The sequence below is a fragment of the Leptopilina boulardi genome, unplaced genomic scaffold (genome assembly GCF_019393585.1).
Source record: "Leptopilina boulardi isolate dan_hultmark-lab unplaced genomic scaffold, ZJU_Lbou_2.1 LbouV2_408, whole genome shotgun sequence".
Lineage (NCBI taxonomy): Eukaryota > Metazoa > Arthropoda > Insecta > Hymenoptera > Figitidae > Leptopilina > Leptopilina boulardi.
Genome location: NW_026137983.1, coordinates 737624 through 756538, shown reverse-complemented (window position 1 = coordinate 756538; position 18915 = coordinate 737624). Strand labels below are relative to the sequence as shown.

Here is an 18915-nt window from a genome sequence, read left to right as displayed (position 1 = left end):
AAATTAATAAAAAAATGTTTTACTTTAACATATAAGCTAATTAATCATTCCAAATCATTTTGGTCGACATTTAAAATAAATCAGAAAAAATCTACAAATGTAAAAATCATTTTATTATTAAAAATAATCAAAATTACTCATTGAGTAATTATTAATTACAATTTTTTTAAGTTATTAATTAAATTTAAGTGCAATTTTGAAAAATTCGATTTTTATATTCCAATGGATTTGCGGCAAAAAGTAGAAAATTTTTGAAAATTTCTGAATCAAAATCCTTAATAATATGGGCATTTGATTCGTTTGTCATGAAATGATCAATAACGACCATTCCTCTTGTTTTATTGCCATTTAATTCAATATCAATGTGATATGGAACTAAATTTGTGACCATTTTTGGATTTAATACAACAGCCGCTAAAAATACATCACATGGCGTGTAAAATGGTAACATTTTTTCAGGTGACGATAATATTTCAGCTTCAATTGCATTCATTAAATGTACCACTGGAGTGTCTATTTGACCAAACACTTCTTTTCGCCATTCCTTTTAAATAATTGTGAATTTTTTTTCAAATAAATAAATTTAAATATAAATCAGTAAAAGTATGATAAAAAAAAAAAAATACAAAATATTATAAATTGGAATTAATCTAAAAAATCTTACATTTGTAACTTGAGATTTTAAACAAGTTTCCCAAGGAAATAGCCACAATTTATTAGTACTGCAAAGAAGAATGTGAGCACTTTCTGGATCTGAGAAAAAATTAAACTCCGCCTGTGGAGTTGTATTGCCCAAAGCTGAAAATGGATGTTTAATTTTTTTTTTTACTAAAATCCAAAAAATATTTAGAATCTCTAAAGGTATACACTACAGGCTTCGGATTATACAATTTTTTTTTTATCATTTCCGACTTTATTTCAAAAATACGACTTTTTCGACTTATTTTAATGAAATGCTTTAAACTTTGAAATTTAATTATCTGCAAAAATTTCAAAATTATTTTTAATGATTTTTTTATAATATTATTGAAAATTCAATTATCTTAAAACTTTCTTAGAAACTATGCTGTCCCCATTTACCCCAACTGACCCTAATTGAAATTATTAAATTTCAAAAAATGTTAGATGGAAAATTTTAGAAGCTTTTAATTTTGGATTAAAATTTTTAAAAATAGTTGATTTTCAATTGAAATTTTAGATAATAATTGAATTTCAGTTGATTTTGAATTGAAAAATTTTTAAAATAATTGAATTTTAGTTGATTTTGAATTGAAATTTTTGAAAATAATTGAATTTCATTTGAAATTTTGGATAATAATTTAATTTTAGTTCATTTTAGATTAAAGATTTTGATAATAATTAATTTTGAATTGAAATTTTTCAGAATAATTGAATTTTAGTTATTTTGAAAATAATTGAATTTCAGTTAATTTTGAATTAAAATTTTTAAAATTAATTGGAATTTACTTGATTTGGAATTGAAAATTTTGAAAATAATTGAATTTTCTTGAATTTTGAATTAAAATTTTTGAAAATAATTGAAATTTTGGAAAATAATTGAAGGATTTATTCAAAATTACAGACAAAAATTGAACTTAATAATCTTTTTAATTGCAAAATACTTTTAGGTAATTGAATTTTCGAATAATATTATAAAAAAATCATTAAAAATAATTGAAATTTTTGCAAGTAATTAAATGTTAAGTGATTTTGAATTAAAAAAAACTTTTTCGACTTATTTAAATGAAATGCTTAAAACTTGAAATTTAATTATTTTCAAAAATTTCAATTATTTTTAATGATTTTTTTATAATATTATTCGAAAATTCAATTATCTGAAAGCATTTTTCAATTAAAAAGATTTTTAAGTTCAATTTTTGTCTGTAATTTTGAATAAATTCTTCAGTTATTTGAAATTCAATTATTTTCCAAAATTTCAATTCAAAATTCACTAAAATTCAATTATTTTCCAAAATTCCAATTGAAATTCAATTACTTTCAAAATTTTCAATTCAAAATCAACTAAAATACAATTATTATCCAAAATTTCAAATGAAATTCAATTATTTTCCAAAATTTCAATTCAAAATCAACTATTTTCAAAAATTTTAATCCTAAATTAAAAGCTTCTAAAATTTTCCATTGAAAATTTTTTGAAATTTAACAATTTCAATTATAACTCTCCTGAAATTCAATTATTTTTAACTATTTTTATAATATTCTTCGAAAATTTAACTATTTGAAACCATTTTTCAATTAAAAATGGTTTTCAAATTATAGTATTTTTGTCCGCAATTTCTAATAAATTTTTTAGTGAAATCATCAAAAATTTGTATTAAACATCACTTGAAGTTCAATTAATTTCAAAAATCTCTTTTGCAAATCTTTGGAAATTCAATTATGTATACTTTAAAAAAATGTTATCTAAAATTATTTGACAAATTACTTTTAGTTCTGTAAAATTTTAATTATTGTCTGAAAATTAACAAAATCTTTGGAAATTCAATTATTTCTAAAAATTTCAATCTCAACTCTTCCAAAAAAAGAAGAAAAAATTTTTTAAATTGAAAAAATAAAAATAATTAAAAAAACCAACCAGTGTAATTTCCGCCCATAACATAAAATCTTTTTACATTATTTGCAAAGTTAGGATACATTTTAATTGCTAATGCTATATTTGTCAATGGTCCAAGTGCTAAAATTGATACCTCATCTGAAAATTAAAATATTTAATTACTTAAAAAAAATTAATTTAATAATGTATAATTAATTATTACCAGGAAATTGGGAAACTATTTTCTCTAGAGCACATACGGCATGTTCCGATTTTAATTTATTAATATCCGGCTCGTTTTGAAAAACATCTCCAAAACCGTCCGAACCATGATATTTAATATTTTCATCAGTTTTATTTTTATTTTCCATATTAAGAAGAGATGAATATGCTCCTTTATAGACTGGGATCTAAAAACAATTTTTTAAACTCCCATCTCAACCTTTTGTTCATCATAATTATAAAAAATTAAAATATTTTCAAAAAATTGTATCTAATTTTAAATTCGTCTACCTAAATTTATTTTTCTAACATATTTTTTTTTTTTTTTTTTTTTATTAAAGCATTAAAAAAAACCTAAATAGGTTTATAAGCATACATAAAGTTTATATCTTTAAATTACAATCATCCAAAAATTTAACAATGAGCTTGCACACAGCAATATTTGGTTTTGCTAAGAACATTTCCATGCACAGCGGCAAAAAGATTTTCATATTAAACAATTTCTTGTATAAAACAGTACGTTGAGGTACATATAGTTTGTCACTGCCAAACAACATGATTTAAGCTTTCGTTATATTGACCACACTTACACAAACTACTATTAACAATATTTATTCGAGCCAAAGATTCAGCCAAATTATAATGATTGGCTCTACAACGATTAATTGTGACTATCTGTCTTCTAGTTAAAGATTTATGACCAAACCATAGCTTCTTAGCGCTAGAGTAATAATTTTGAAAATAATATTTGCCCTTAAAAAGGCCCTGTTGTAATATGATATCTAAAGACTGAGAGGATGACCTTTTTCTAAAAAACTCATACAAGTCAGTATAAGGAATCTTTACTACATCTAAACAATCTTTTTCAGTAGTCGATTTAGCCCGAAAGTCAGCTTCCTCATTTCCCCGGACTCCAATATGTGAAGGAACCCAAAAAAATTTTATAAAACTATTATCAGAATTATTATTAATAAATTCGACATATTTTTTTTTTATTTCAAAGATGTACGGATTAGTTTTAATAGTGGCAAAACTGGATTGTAAACTTTGTAAAGCACTTAAAGAGTCCGAAAAAATGAGAAAGCTATGACTTCGATTCTCCAAGGCAATGTCCATTGCATCGCTCAAAGCCATACATTCGGCCGTAAAAACAGAACTTTGTAACACATTTATTCAAATCCGGACAAACACAGGCAGAGCCGACATACACATGCGATGAGACCTTACTTTTTATTTTATATTTTTAATATTTTAACTTTTTATTCGGATAAATACGTATTTTTTTTTTATTTTTCTATAAGTGTCCAAATTTTCGAGTTATGAATTTTTAAAAATCAGAGTTTTTAGAGGTTTTTTTTTTGACAAGAGAAAATAAAGTTTCAGTTTTTCATCGACTTTCATTTGAATTTTCATAAAAAAATAACGATTTTTAAGAAACAAATAATTTTTTTTTTAACTTTGGGCATGATGTTTTTTATTTTTTTCTTTTTATATACCTGGAAATACTAAGAATATTTTGCAAGTATTTAAGAGTGGACCTGATAATTTTTTTTGTTTAAAAAAAAAATGCAATTTATTTTGCATTTTTATGAGTAAAGTGAAATATTCTAGTGGCCAAAAAACTTTTTATTTTGAAAAGTAAAAAAAAAGAAAAGAATTTTTTTTTTTAAATTACACCGGCACACAAAAAAAAAAAAATTGGAGTGCGAAGACCGCCACATGGTAGGTTCTCTTCCTTAAGATGTATCTAAAGAGAAAATCCTAGTCCGACCTCGAGTTTGGTTCTTGTTTCATTTTTACAGGCCTGGTGGGGGGGTGTAGTTTGAGAAATTAACATATATATGGGAATTTAATTTCTTTTATCAACTGAAAGTGAATGTTTGCTTATTCTAACTGTGGATTTTGATTCAGTGGCTCTAATTACATGAAAATTTAATAAATACACAAATTTAAAAATGGCGGATCAAATATGGCGGACCTAAAATGGTGGATTTTTTGAAAAATTTGCTTGGATTTCCTTGAAACTTGTTACTAGGGGGTTTTTCGGGTCGCTGATTACGAATTTGATGTCAAATTTTATAAATTCAATATGGCGGATCCAATATGGCGGATCTAAAATGGTGGATTTTTGAAAAATTTGTTTGGATTTCCTTGAAACTTGTTACTAGGGGGTTTTTGGGGTCGGTGATTACGAATTTGATGTTAGTTTTTCAAAATTCAAAATGGCGGATCTAATATGGCTGAAAATTTTCGAAAAATTGTTTGGTTTTTGTAAAAAATTGCTATTTTGGGCTGTTTAGGTTGCTGAATAAGATTCTGACACTTCTATTTTTTAAATTTTGCAATAGTGAATTTAATGCGTGGCTGACAATTAACATTTTTTTATTTTCTCGATCGTTTACCCTGAATCTGAATTCACCAAAATTTAGTAATGGCTTGATGTAAAAGTTGTCAAAATATAACTGCATATCTGTAAAAATACAACCTCAAGTTAGTTGTCTTATAAATAATATTTCTCCGATTTAATTTCTATTTTTTCTATTTTCGCGACTAGCACACCTCCCCGTGGTGAAGGCGGGCAACGAATTTTTGGCTAAGTTTCTAGGTTTAAAATATGCCACGCATTAAATTCACTATTGCAAAATTTAAAAAATAGAAGTGTCAGAATCTTATTCAGCAACCTAAACAGCCCAAAATAGCAATTTTTTACAAAAACCAAACAATTTTTCGAAAATTTTCAGCCATATTAGATCCGCCATTTTGAATTTTGAAAAACTAACATCAAATTCGTATTCAGCGACCCCAAAAACCCCTAGTAACAAGTTTCAAGGAAATCCAAACAAATTTTTCAAAAATCCACCATTTTAGATCCGCCATATTGGATCCGCCATATTGAATTTATAAAATTTGACATCAAATTCGTAATCAGCGACCCGAAAAACCCCCTAGTAACAAGTTTCAAGGAAATCCAAGCAAATTTTTCAAAAAATCCACCATTTTAGGTCCGCCATATTTGATCCGCCATTTTTAAATTTGTGTATTTATTAAATTTTCATGTAATTAGAGCCACTGAATCAAAATCCACAGTTAGAATAAGCAAACATTCACTTTCAGTTGATAAAAGAAATTAAATTCCCATATATGTTAATTTCTCAAACTACACCCCCCCACCAGGCCTGTAAAAATGAAACAAGAACCAAACTCGAGGTCGGACTAGGATTTTCTCTTTAGATACATCTTAAGGAAGAGAACCTACCATGTGGCGGTCTTCGCACTCCAAATTTTTTTTTTTTTTGTGTGCTGGTGTTATTTAAACAATAAGGATTATTAGGCCCACTCTAAAACTTTTTGAGAAATATTATTAATATTTCTCCATGTAAAAATAAAAAAAATTGTCTCTAAAGTTAAAAAAAAAATTTATTTAATTACATATAAAAAATTCAAAACAATTTTTTTTTTGCTAACATGTTTCGAAAGGGGCGCATGATTATTCCCCAAATTTCAATTTCATAATTTTCAAGACATCGAAATTCTTATTATCGAAATGTCATTTCACATAATTTTTATATTTCGAAATAACGTTTAACATAATTTTAATTTTTTCGAATAATCATTTATTCTAATTTTTAAATAATCAAATTGCCTTTTAACATAATTTTTATTTTGACGAATGACCATTGGTTAGAAGTTTTAAATGTTCAAATTTCAATTATTTAGAATTTTCATCTAATCACATTTCCATTTAGTATAATTTTTATTGCTTCGAAATATTATTTTACATAAATTTCAATTTTCTAAACTTTATTCGTTATAAAGTTATTTTTTTAAAATCCACATAACCTAAAATTCACTGACATTATTTGCTATTTGACATAATTCACAAAACACGTAGAAAATTTAAATGTCCTAAATTTTGTTTTACCGATATATATAATTTTTAAAAATCTTTATTTCTTATAATAGTCACTGTACATAAGTTCCCATTTTCGATGGGATCGGCTAAACTGCAATACGCCATCTGGTAGGGACCCATTCTCTCCCTCCATTTTCTTTCTTTGTCTCTCTTCAATTAATAGGTTAGAAAGAGTAGAAAAAACAAAATGGAGGGAGAGAATGGGTCAAAGTTACTATAGATTGTTACTAGACCACCGTTCCCAATATGATCCAATCAACTGGAACAGAAATTTCATTTCACCTCAAATATCACGTCTTAGTTTTTAAGCAGTTGTTTCCCATCTATGTGTTTTATATTTTTTGATTAAAATAGTCGGTAAAGTAGATGTAGATTCTACGCATACAGGCCTGAGCAGAATAGAAACGTAACCGGAATCGTAATCGCCAACGCAACCGGAAGAATGAGTTAGAGAACGATAGACATATTGATTGTCCTTCTCTAACTCATTCTTCCGGTTGCGTTTGCGATTACGATTCCGGTTACGTTTCTATTCTGCGTTGGCCTTAAATAAACAAAAAAAAATCTTTACATATGTATTTTCTTTACCGATAATTTTAATAAAATATATAAAACACATAGATGGGAAACAACTGCTTAAAAACTAATACGTGATACACTAAAACGTCAATCGAGAACAGACGAATGTGTAGTGCTGTTCTCGATTGACCACCGATTGACGAGATTTTCATCATTTTTATCGCTCGGAAATGTTTTGTGAATTATGTCAAATAGCAAATAGTGTCAGTAAATTTTAGGTTATGTGGATTTTAATAAAATAACAATTATAACAAATAAAGTTTAGAAAATTGAAATTTATGTAAAATAATATTTCGAAGCAATAAAAATTATACTAAATGGATATGTGATTGAACATTTAAAACTTCTTAACCAATGGTCATTCGTCAAAATAAAAATTATGTTAAAAGGCAATTTGATTATTTAAAAATTAGAATAAATGATTATTCGAAAAAATAAAAATTATGTTTAACGTTATTTCGAAATATAAAAATTATGTGCGAAATGACATCTCAAAAACATGCAAATTATATTAAATGGCGATTATAGTATGAATAAATTTTAGATTATGTAAGCATTCGGAGAATTAATAATTGTGACAAATAACCATTCGGAAGAATGAAATTTATGCTAAAGAATTTTTCGGCAAAATAAATATTATGTCAATAGATAATTCTATTATTTAAAAATTAGAATAAATGATTATTCGAAAAAATAAAAATTATGTGATATTTCGATAATAAGAATTTCGATGTCTTGAAAATTATGAAATTGAAATTTGGGGAATAATCATGCGCCCCTTGGTTTCGAAAGTCGATGAAAAATTGAAATAATAAAATTAGATTAATTTTTTAATATATAGAATAATATATTTACTCACGTCATTTCCATTGCAAACTTCTAAAGTTCGAAACACGTTTGAAACAACATTATCCACCGAAGTATTTCCATTTACACAAGTAATACCTAATAATTCAATTTTATTTAATTTATGAGCCTCTATTAGTAAAATAAGCGATAAAGCATCATCAGTTCCAGCATCACAGTCAACAATAATTTTCTCTGGTTTCATTCTGATTTTATATTATTATTATTAAACTTCGCTATAATATTCTCAATTATTGTGAAAATCTAAATTTTAACTGAAATGAATCATCTTTTATAATATTATATCTATATACCTATATATTAGCCTTAAAAAATCTTATCTCTTTTATGTATATGACCCACATAGCGCAATATCTTGCTGTATGTTTCCCTTGAGCCTATTCAGATTCATAAACTTAAATTTCAGATGAGGCTAAGGTGAGTTGCAAAAATGTTGAGCTTACGGTGCGGAAGATTACCATAAGCTCACAGACATTTGCAACTTACTTTAACCTCACCTGAAGTTTGCACTGTAAGTTTATATACGAATCTGATGTTTATGCTCAAGTGGAATTTACAGCAAGATATTGTGCTATGTGGGAATATTTCTAATATTTTTATTGTTCATCAGCATTAAATTTAAGAATAAGGAATTATCGCGGATTCTATAGTAATTTTCATCAGTGAAAAGCATATATATATATATAGTGAACAAGTGTACAAATTAGTAAAATTAAAATTAAAAATTTACTTCTATAAAACAAATTTTAGATGCAGAAAATAATGTCATATATGGTACATAATATGTATTTATAATTTTCTTTATTATTTCTTAACAATTTTATTTTTTTATTTAATTATTCTGAATTTTATCAACACATTGATTTATAATAAATTCTCTATAAAAATAAAAGATATCAGTCTCTGTTATTTTTTTTTAGAGTTTGGGTGAGACAAGGGGTGGGAATTCTAAATTCATCCCATGACTATATACACAACATAGAAAGTGAACTTACATGCCTAAAAAGCTATGTTGTTTTTATTCGAATTTCTAATTTTTTTTCCTAATCATTCGAATTTTTTAGGAATTCCATCAAATGAATATTTAACCTTTTAGCATTTCGATTACATAAATTATTCATCTAAACTGTAAATTTCGAAAAATTAAATTATTTAAAAAAATTTTTGAAAATATTTTACACTGTATTATTTGTGCGTTAATAATTTTAAAAAATTATTTGAAATTATTTTTAAAAATTATTTCTCAAAAAAGGGGAAAAAAAATTAATTATTTAATTAACATAATATTTATTATTATTTTCATAATTTAAAATTAATAATATTATGTAATCTATTATTCATTCACAATATTTATCTTTCTTTACAATATTTGAATATAATTGTAAATACTATTACAGAAAAAGTAATTATTTGCATTTACTCTTTTAAATTTGCCGCGAGTCAAGATGGATGCTTTCGTGGTAAGGATATGATTGGTTGATTTTATTGTACTTGCGCATTACGAGACCGTACTACTTGAATCATGATGATGAGCGTGTTTTTGAGTCTCATTGTCAACGTTTGGTGGGCGGTCTCCGGTTTTTATTTTCTATCCTGTAAATAATATATAGGAAGTATCATACAATATTAGTGCAAATTAAATATTGGTCATTATTAGCGTTAAAGCAATTTAATTTAATTTTTTAATATTCAAATAATATATTTGTCCGCGTTCGATATATATATATTATATTTATAACTTTTAACCTAACCTTCATTTATTGTTAATAAATTTTTTACATTTCCCTCTATTGTTGCTTTGTTCTTTTTTATATGAAAATATATTAGAAAAAATTTTAAATAACCTTCTCCGTATATTCTTTGTTTCGTGCGATTGATAAAAGTAGAAAATATTATTGTGCATATCAAATCTAATAAAATATCAATATTTTTTGTTGAATTATTAAGTGCAGTTCAATCATGTTTGGAAAAAGCATTTTTCTTTTTGCATTAACATTAATTTATTGTGGATTTGCTCACGAAGAAGATGTACATACTATTCAGTACAATGAGGAAACATTTAAAGATGCTATTAGCAAGAAAAATCACTTTATCATGTTTTTCGCTCCTTGGTAAGATTTATTTAAAATTTACTTTTATTTAAAAAAAATGATATTTTTTTTTTTTATTTATTATTAGTGATTTTTGGAGATTAATTTATTATTTCTATTTTATTATTTAATTACTATTTATTTATTATTATTTCGCTTTTTATTAATATATATTTATTATTTATTAGAAAATAATTTTATTAACTAAACTTGGTTAGTTCATTTTTAAACGGGAGATTGTATTGAATGATAAATAAAAATGATTAGATAAAAATTCCAGTTTTATATAGAATACAAATAATCATTACGTGATGTTTTTAGAGGTTCAAAGTATATTCAGAATTTGAGTGTATTAAATAGAAAAAATAATATTACATTTTATTGATTGATTTAATGATATAAAAATTTGAATACTTATTTATTAAATTAATAATATTTAATAATTTAGTTAATAAATAAAAATGTATACTTTTATTGTAAATTATAATTCAAATATAATTAATAATGAAAAATGAAATAAAAATGCATGACAAATATAAAATAAAAATGTGTGAGATTTGATTACTGGTTTTATATTTCAATTTGAATAATTGCGTTTAAGAAGATTATAATGTAGCAGATAATGATTTCCTCGTTAAAGTTTGCTTTGTGAATAATCTCTTTCAATTTTTTAATCAATTATAGTTCTGATACAATAATATTTATAATAATCGGTCAGAATTTTTTAAATCGATCATCTAAAATTAACAAATTTAATTTTTTTTATTTAATTCCTATTGTGATCAAAATAAGTTTCTGAAAAAAAAGTTTTATTTTTTGTGTTAAATATGACACAAATTATAATTATTATAGGAAATATTTAAAAATAATTGAAGAATTTTCATTTTCTGATAGAAATTTTTTATTTTTTATCTTGATTCAATTTTTTTTTTTTTAATAAATAAATTTTTTCAGGTGCGGTCACTGCCAAAGACTTTCTCCTATTTGGGGTCAACTTGCTGAAATGTTGAATGAAGATGACGATAGTCGAGTTCGCATTGGAAAAGTCGATTGTACAACTGACAATGTAGTTTGTTCGAAACACGATGTGACTGGATATCCCACGTACGTTTTGTTTTAAATTTGAATTTTTTACAATTTATATTGAATAAAGTAAATTTTTTACTAATATTTGAATTTTTTTTTTTTTTTTTCTATACCAGGCTCAAATTTTTCAAGGCTGGCGAATCACAGGGTACAAAATTCCGTGGAACTCGCGACTTACCTTCATTAACTTCATTCATCAATGAACAATTAGGCAGCATTCCTTCAGTAATTTTTCTTTTTTAATTTTTATTAATTAAGAATACATTATTTAAAAATTTATTATCAAATTTATTATTTTTGGTTCGTTAATTTAATCTACAATTTTTTTTTTTTTTTTTTTTTTTAATTTAAAAAAAGAAAATTGGTGATGATACAAATTTTTTTGTTTTAGGAAGATGAAAAAAGTGAAGAAGAAGAAGTGGTGCCATCAATTCCAGAGCCTGTGAATGGATTGATTGAATTAACAGAGGACACTTTTGATAAACATGTGTCGACTGGTAATCATTTTGTGAAATTCTATGCGCCTTGGTGTGGACATTGTCAAAATTTGGCGCCCACATGGGACGACCTTGCCAATAGTTTAAGTTATGAAAAATCGGTAAGCATTGCCAAAGTTGATTGTACTCAATTTCGTGGAATTTGCGGTCAATTTGACATCAAGGGATATCCTACATTGCTTTGGATTGAGGATGGAAAGAAGGTAAATGTGATTTTATGATTATTTAAAAATATTTTTTTATGGAAATTTGTTAAAACGACGGTTTTATGAAAAAATTTATTTAAAAAAAAAAAAAAAATTGTAAATTCACTTTGATTTTTGCTTTTTACAATTAGACATTTAAAATAAATAACAATCAGTACCAATCAATATTCGACATTTATTGTCCAATATCGATATTTTTAAAAGATAAAAAAAAAAAAATTTATAAAAAGAAATAAAATTTTTGTCTGTTAGATTTTTTTAAAAGTTAATTTTCATGAATATTAGATTTTCACTTTTATATTTTAAATAAATTATACAAAAAATTTAATTTTGATTTTAAATTTAAAAAAATCTTAAAAATTGAAATTAAGCTTCATTGTACATTATTTTTCAAAAATTTATAATATAAAATGTTTTAAAAGACTACCATATTTTTCAAATTGCAGAAATTAATTTTTTTGAATTAATTCACACTATTAATTCATCAAGAATATAATATATAATATTAAGATGATGATTTTATATTAAAATAAAATGTTTTTTTTATCTCTAAAAAAATTTTTTTTTTTTTTTTTTTAATTTTTGAGCAATTTTAATTTTTTTTTAAACAGTTTTTGTGATGAAATATATAAATTTTTTTCTTTAACCGAATGATGGTTTTTTCATACTTATTTGAATTTTTTTTTCTCTTGTAATAAAGTTTTAATTTAGAAAAATTAAAATTAAAAAAAAAACTGGGAAAAATTCGTAAAAAAAAGTTTCTAATTTTAATTTTCAATTTTTTAAATTCATTCTTCGTCAATATAGTTTAAAATTTAAAGTCGATTTTCGAAAAACTAATTAGAAAAATTTATAAGTTAATTAAATTTCATTTTTGTTATCTAAATTATTAATTTTATGTCTACTATTTTAATTTTGAAATGAATTAATAAACAAAGAAAATTAATTATTTTTAATCAATATCGCACTTTTTAAATTTTTTCTTAGAAAATTAAAAAAAAAAATTTAATTTCGTAAAGAAATAATTGGACGAACAATTAAAAAAAAAAAACAAAATTTAGTTCAACTTTATATTTACCTATTTTTAATAAATAAATCATTTTTTATAATTAAAAAATGTGAGTAATTTTTATATTTAAAGTTTGAGTTGTTTTGAAATTTCATTTTTTTTCTTTAAATTTGCCTTTGAATAAAGATTTAAAAATTTTTTACGGTAAAAAATTGATTTTCAAATTTTAAGTTATGTTCTTCATCATCATTTCTTATTATCAGAAAATTGTAATTTTTATTAAAATAAACTTTTTAATTATTCAAAATGTTAAAAATTAAATTGTTTACACTTGCATTGAAACACTTTTAAAATTTAAATTGCTTTTTTTTCATATAAAAATTCGAAAATATGGATTTGAACTAATTTTTATTTCGTTTTGTTCTAAATAATATCAGTAGGGTTTAGTTTCAAAATTAAAATAAGAAAAATTTATTTTAAAAAATTAAAAAAAAATATGTTGTCCAATCTTTTGTTTTGCTTTTTTTTTGAATAAATAAAAAAAAAAATTTACGTTAACTTCAGACTTAAGGGTTGCCAAGGAAATGTCAGGAATTTTTGTTATAATCACTAGAAAAATATTTGTAAAAAAAAATTTGACTTTTAGAAAAAAAAGAGAAATTTAATAAAATTGTTCATTTAAATTTAAACAAAAAAACTAATGTGTTCGGTTCAGGGAAAAAGAAAAAATTTTATCTGAAAAACAGGGAAAAAATAAATTAAATTTTTAAGTCAATCTAGAACTTCAAATTAATTTGATAATTTCAATAAAATTGAAAAGTTTTTTAAAATTAAATGCCTACATAATAAAAAAATGAAAAAGTTTTTTAAAGTTAAATACCAAATTAAAATTAAAAATTGATTTTGAAAACAAATATTTCCCCACGAAAGCTTTTGTTGTTGTTTTTTTTTAATTTCGACGCATAGGAAGCAATGGGAAATATTAACCAAATTTTGGTAAAGACATTTTTGAGTAAAATATATAAAAGTAACATATATATATATATTCAATAATAATAATATAATTTTTAAATAGAATAAAATAAAAATAAAATTTTTTAAATAAAAAATTTCCACAGAAAGACAAATATACAGGAAAAAGAACTGCTGAAAATTTGAAAGAATACGTTTCGACAATGCTTGGCAAGAGTGCAGAAGGAGATGAAAGTGAAGAAGATAATGCTGACGGATTAATTCCATCGGTGTCAATTTTAAATAGTGAAACATTCAATCATGGCGTTGAGAAGGGTATTTCGTTTGTTAAATTTTTTGCACCATGGTGTGGTCATTGTAAACGATTGGCGCCAACATGGGAAGATTTGGGCAAGAAATTCTCCAGCAAAGATGATATAAATATTGCAAAAGTTGATTGCACAATGGAAACAAGTAAATCACTTTGCAACGATCAAGAGGTCGACAGTTTTCCAACTTTAATATTGTATAGAGATGGAAAGAAAATTTCCGAATACAATGGATCACGTAGCTTAGATGATCTTTATGAATTTGTCATGAATCATTTAAAACAACACGATGAACTGTGATTCCTTGCAATCGTTACTTTAACGAATATTAATATTTTATTATATTGTACAAAGTCATTTACAATAGTCAGTATTTCATTTTTATTGTCAATTTTTTTTTCATTTATTACCGGTGATAAATGAAATTTTTTTTTTTTTATTTCCTTTCTAATCGTAATATGACAGTGTAATGAAATATAATACATTACTAAAAAAAAAAAAATTAACCTTCATAAAAAATTTGTTACCGACTTTTGAAACGATTTTCTTCATTATAATATATAAGTTTGTGCAAGAGTGAAAAAAAATAGTTTCCGACGTTTGTTAAATAGTTTTTTTTTTTTTTTTTTTTTAATGAATAAACAAAAACAAAGGAAAAGAAAATAGTTTTTAACGTTTTAAATAGGTTTTTATCGCTATGACAAGAGAGACTTGAATTTATTCGAAGAATGCGTCGAGTAAATTTATAATAGAATTTTTTTAAGTGATTTTTTCCTTCGTGTACTTAGAATTGTATATTTACAGTGAGAAAGAGTTTTTAATTTCCGTTTAGCGATATGTTAGAATATTTATTAAAACACAGTTTTTTGAAAAAAAAAAAAAAACATTGAAGTCAATTGTGACATTCTTCCAGTTTTTGTCTTTTGCATCGTATGTCTTCATAGAGATAAAAATACACGAAATATTATGTATTTTGAAAAATTTTTACTTACTGTTTGTCTACTTGAAATTATATTGATTTCAATAAAAATTTGCCACAAAAAAAAAACAGAAAGAAAAAAAGAGAGAGAAAAGAAAATGAATAAAGACAGACAAGTGTGATTTAATATTACGTTATATCTTACAGTTACAATTTGTATTACATTTATACATTAATTTCATGTACAAGACAAATTCCAATGTGCAATGAAGATATTTACAATGTTAGAATGAAGATTTTACATTGTTTTATATTGGCATTTTTCAAGAACAATTTTTCAAATTCCATTAGAATTTTTAAATTTTCAACTTTTTTATTATTATTATTATTATCAGACGTGTAAAAATGATAAATATTAATTTTACACTTTCTTCGGTTATTTAATATTTTAACAATTTTTTATTAATACATTTTTTTCAACAATTTTTTTTTTATTATTAGATAAATACTCAAAAAGTTCTGGAAATTTGCCGATATAATTTAAAATCACAAAAGTTTATGTTCTTAACTTCCAATTTTTTTTTTTTTATATATATTTTAGACTATTCTCACCTCAAGTTTTAATAAAACTTTATCGGAAAAAATTATAAGTGTATTTTTATTGACTTAGTAAACATTAATTTAAATTAGATTAATATAAATTAATTATTTAATAATTAATCAATTAAACTGTATAATTAATTTCGCAGTTCTAAAAATAAAACAAAATTACAAATTTTATTTTATATATTTATAATTTAAAAATTCAAGTGAAGATAGTTAAGGGGCTAAAAATTAATTCTAATTTGATATAAATTTAAATTTCTGAAGTCTATTCGTAAACTATGCGGAAACATTTACACTTTCTACTTGCTTAAAAGTTATCAATTGTAGGTATATAATAATTAAATTATAAATATTTATTGGATTTTTAGAAACAGCCGTCTTAGATCGTCACAATTGAGACGAATTTATTTACATTTTATAATTTATAATATTAACGTCTAAATATTCATTGAGGAGAAATTTTTTTTACACTAGAATTGAAGCAAAACTTTTTTTCATAATCAATAAATAAAAATAATATTATTAAAATGAGATTGCACATTTTTTTTTATCACTCACTTTGATGAATTATTTAAAAAGTGATTTGTCGTGGGAAAAAAAAGCAATTTTTTTTTTTTTTTTTTTTGAAACATAAAAGTTGCACACTGTAAAATTTTCGAAATTTTCAGAACGATGATAAAAGTTAAAAAAAATTGTTATAATTAAATCATTTTATATTTAATAAGTAGAGATAATTTAAAAACTGTTGAATCACTTGAAGCAAAAGAGAGATTGAAATTTAAGTTTTTTTTTTTTAAATTAACCCTTTAACTGACATCATGGGTCCAGTAGACCCGAGTATTTTTTCGAGTTCCAATTAATTGAATGAGTAGCTTTTGAATATTTTTTTTAATTTTAATATATTCCTTTTTTGCAAGTTTTTGTTTTTATTTTTCACAATTTTTTTAACCAACTTAAAATAAATTAATTCCTGTGAAACTAATGAAATTAAAAAAAAAAAAAATACATCATAAGTTACCTCAGATTAAATTTTTGTGCAAAAATATTTAATACCGGCTGTACAATATACGTTTGAATACGTCGGGTCCAGCAGACCCGTTGTGCCATTTACGTACGAACGCGAAATTGTGAACGAAAAATATCTTATTTTTTTTTTTTTAATTTTTAATTTAGATATAGAAATTTCGTCGATAAATTCTACAGTGTACATTACAGAATTTATTATAAAAGTAAAATAAAATTTTGCAGTCTTTATCTCATACAAATTGCTATTGTATTTAAATACTTTCTAAATTTGGCAATAATTGCGTATTGTCTAATAAAATTAATTTATAAATATAATTAAAACAAAAAAAAAGAAGGTTTTTTGTTAGTTTAATTTAATTCCTTACATGTTTTATAAGGTAGAATCGGATGGACAGTGTCATAAAAAAACGTTAGTCCAACTTCATATTTTTGAATCTTTAAGTTTAAAAAAAAAAAAAAATTTTCAAATTTCTAAATTATATACCTATTATTTAAAGATTTAAAAATATGATGTTAGACTATTTTGTTCCAATTGTTCAATTCTTTCTTAAATAAATAAGTATTAATAAATAATTAAAAAGGAAGATTAGTGAAATAAATTAAATAAAAAAAATGTTAATGCGAAAATAAATTTTCGTCAAAAGAGAACAATTTTTTTTTTTCTTAAAATGAAAATTTCGAAAGAGAGCCAATGAATATTTTTTTTTCATTACATCATCAAATTAAAAATTTTTTATTATTCTTCTTCATAGAAAAATATTATATTGCACTATTATTTTTATTATCAATAGACCATTAAATTTAATAATGATAATTAATTAATATATTATTAATTTTAAACAAGGAATATTGATATATATATAAATAAATATAAATATAAATAAATATAAATAAATTATGTAAATGAAACAATATATAATCTTTTTTGTTTCAAATTTTTAAATTACAAATTAGAAAAGATTTTCTTTCTAATATTTCATTTTTGTAATATCAAAATTAATTAAAATAAACAAAATTTAAAAATTAAAAACTTGGAAAAACTGTCAATAAATTATTCTTTCTAATGAAGAAGCGAGAAGATTAATAATTTTTAATGATGAAAAAATTAATTGATTAAATAATAATAATTATTTTTTTTAATATGAAAAATTCATTTACGCTAAAAGCACCAAATAAGCCAGAAAATAAAATAAATTTGTTTAGAAAATTTTTTTTGAATATTGATATAATATACTTATAATATAAATCCTAATATAATATATATTTTATAGTTACAGCATTTATACACATTATAATGAACGCTCAACAATGATAATCCTTTAAATTATTATCTTTAGGAAAATTTCTGTCCTCTTTTTTTCATCTCGATGATAATGTCGAAATTTCACTAAAGAAATTAATAAATCCTTTATTTTTATTTACTATCGCGCATATACAAAAGAAAAATTATTTTAAAAAAATCAAAAATTCTCCTAACAATGACTATTTTGAGTATAAGGTTCCATTTTATATATGTTATCTAATAGATGTGCTATTGGTATTTGTCCGATAGTTTCACGGAAAAATAAATGTTCAATTGTCTTTGGTTTTACATCGTCTAATAATTGTAATAGACGTTTAAGTTTCCAAAATTTTTGATGTGAATATCGAGGCGTTGTATAATCGAAGAATATCGAATGTGCTTGAATATAAAGCATTTCAACTGTTTCTGGTGCACTTAGATCCTCGCCTTCTATTTCATTAGACGGGGGAAAAAAAAGGGAAAAAATTTTTATTTAATTAATTTTAATAATTAAAATAATAATATTGAAATTAAGAGATAATTAGTGATGATTTTTTTTTTTTTATTATTAAAAAAAGAAAGAAAAAGTTCCAATTTCTAAGGGTTTCTTTCTTTAACAGTTTAAAATTTATTTCTCTGGAAATATGTTACTATTGAAAATTTTTTTACATTGGAATAATAAATTTTCGATTTGAAAAATTGTTGTAAATATTTAAAATCGTTTTATAGTTGATTTACATTCTAAAAAAAAGTTAATTTTTTTATTTTAATTAAATTTA

The 18915-nt window shown here is 23.2% G+C and overlaps 3 protein-coding genes across 8 annotated transcripts in view; 1 reads left to right on the top strand and 2 right to left on the bottom strand.

Moving 5' to 3' along the window:
- Nucleotides 1–92: 92 nt before the first annotated feature.
- LOC127289448 (inosine-uridine preferring nucleoside hydrolase-like) lies at nt 93–9055 on the bottom strand. Of its 3 annotated transcripts, none has more exons than XM_051317386.1 (6): nt 8866–9055; nt 8128–8389; nt 2778–2964; nt 2597–2713; nt 665–798; nt 93–544 (listed from the first exon to the last, which is right to left on the bottom strand). In XM_051317386.1, the coding sequence occupies exons 2-6, from the start codon at nt 8317–8319 to the stop codon at nt 185–187; spliced, it is 990 nt and encodes a 329-aa protein (XP_051173343.1). In that variant the 5' UTR covers nt 8320–8389; nt 8866–9055; the 3' UTR covers nt 93–184. The 3 variants fall into 3 exon arrangements, with proteins under 3 accessions (XP_051173343.1, XP_051173345.1, XP_051173344.1); XM_051317388.1 differs by having other exon boundaries at nt 8128–8320; XM_051317387.1 differs by lacking the exon at nt 8866–9055 and having other exon boundaries at nt 8128–8408.
- A 589-nt stretch (nt 9056–9644) lies between these two features.
- Nucleotides 9645–15187, top strand: LOC127289408 (thioredoxin domain-containing protein 5 homolog). Of its 3 annotated transcripts, none has more exons than XM_051317336.1 (6): nt 9645–9744; nt 10088–10246; nt 11180–11329; nt 11428–11536; nt 11703–12011; nt 14142–15187. In XM_051317336.1, exons 2-6 carry the CDS (start codon nt 10095–10097, stop codon nt 14601–14603), a joined length of 1182 nt encoding a protein of 393 aa, XP_051173293.1. In that variant the 5' UTR covers nt 9645–9744; nt 10088–10094; the 3' UTR covers nt 14604–15187. The 3 variants fall into 3 exon arrangements, with proteins under 3 accessions (XP_051173293.1, XP_051173294.1, XP_051173292.1); XM_051317337.1 differs by having other exon boundaries at nt 9661–9730; nt 10083–10246; XM_051317335.1 differs by having other exon boundaries at nt 9675–10246.
- A 2859-nt stretch (nt 15188–18046) lies between these two features.
- LOC127289385 (protein dissatisfaction-like) overlaps nt 18047–18915 on the bottom strand; it is a 52673-nt gene continuing 51804 nt past the window's right edge. Inside the window, exon 9 of one of the 2 annotated variants that reach the window (XM_051317303.1) lies at nt 18047–18586. In XM_051317303.1, the coding sequence (XP_051173260.1) occupies nt 18327–18586 (260 nt within the window). In that variant the 3' untranslated portion in view covers nt 18047–18326. The remainder of the gene's footprint in view (nt 18587–18915) is intronic. The other variant, XM_051317302.1, reaches the window with a different exon arrangement.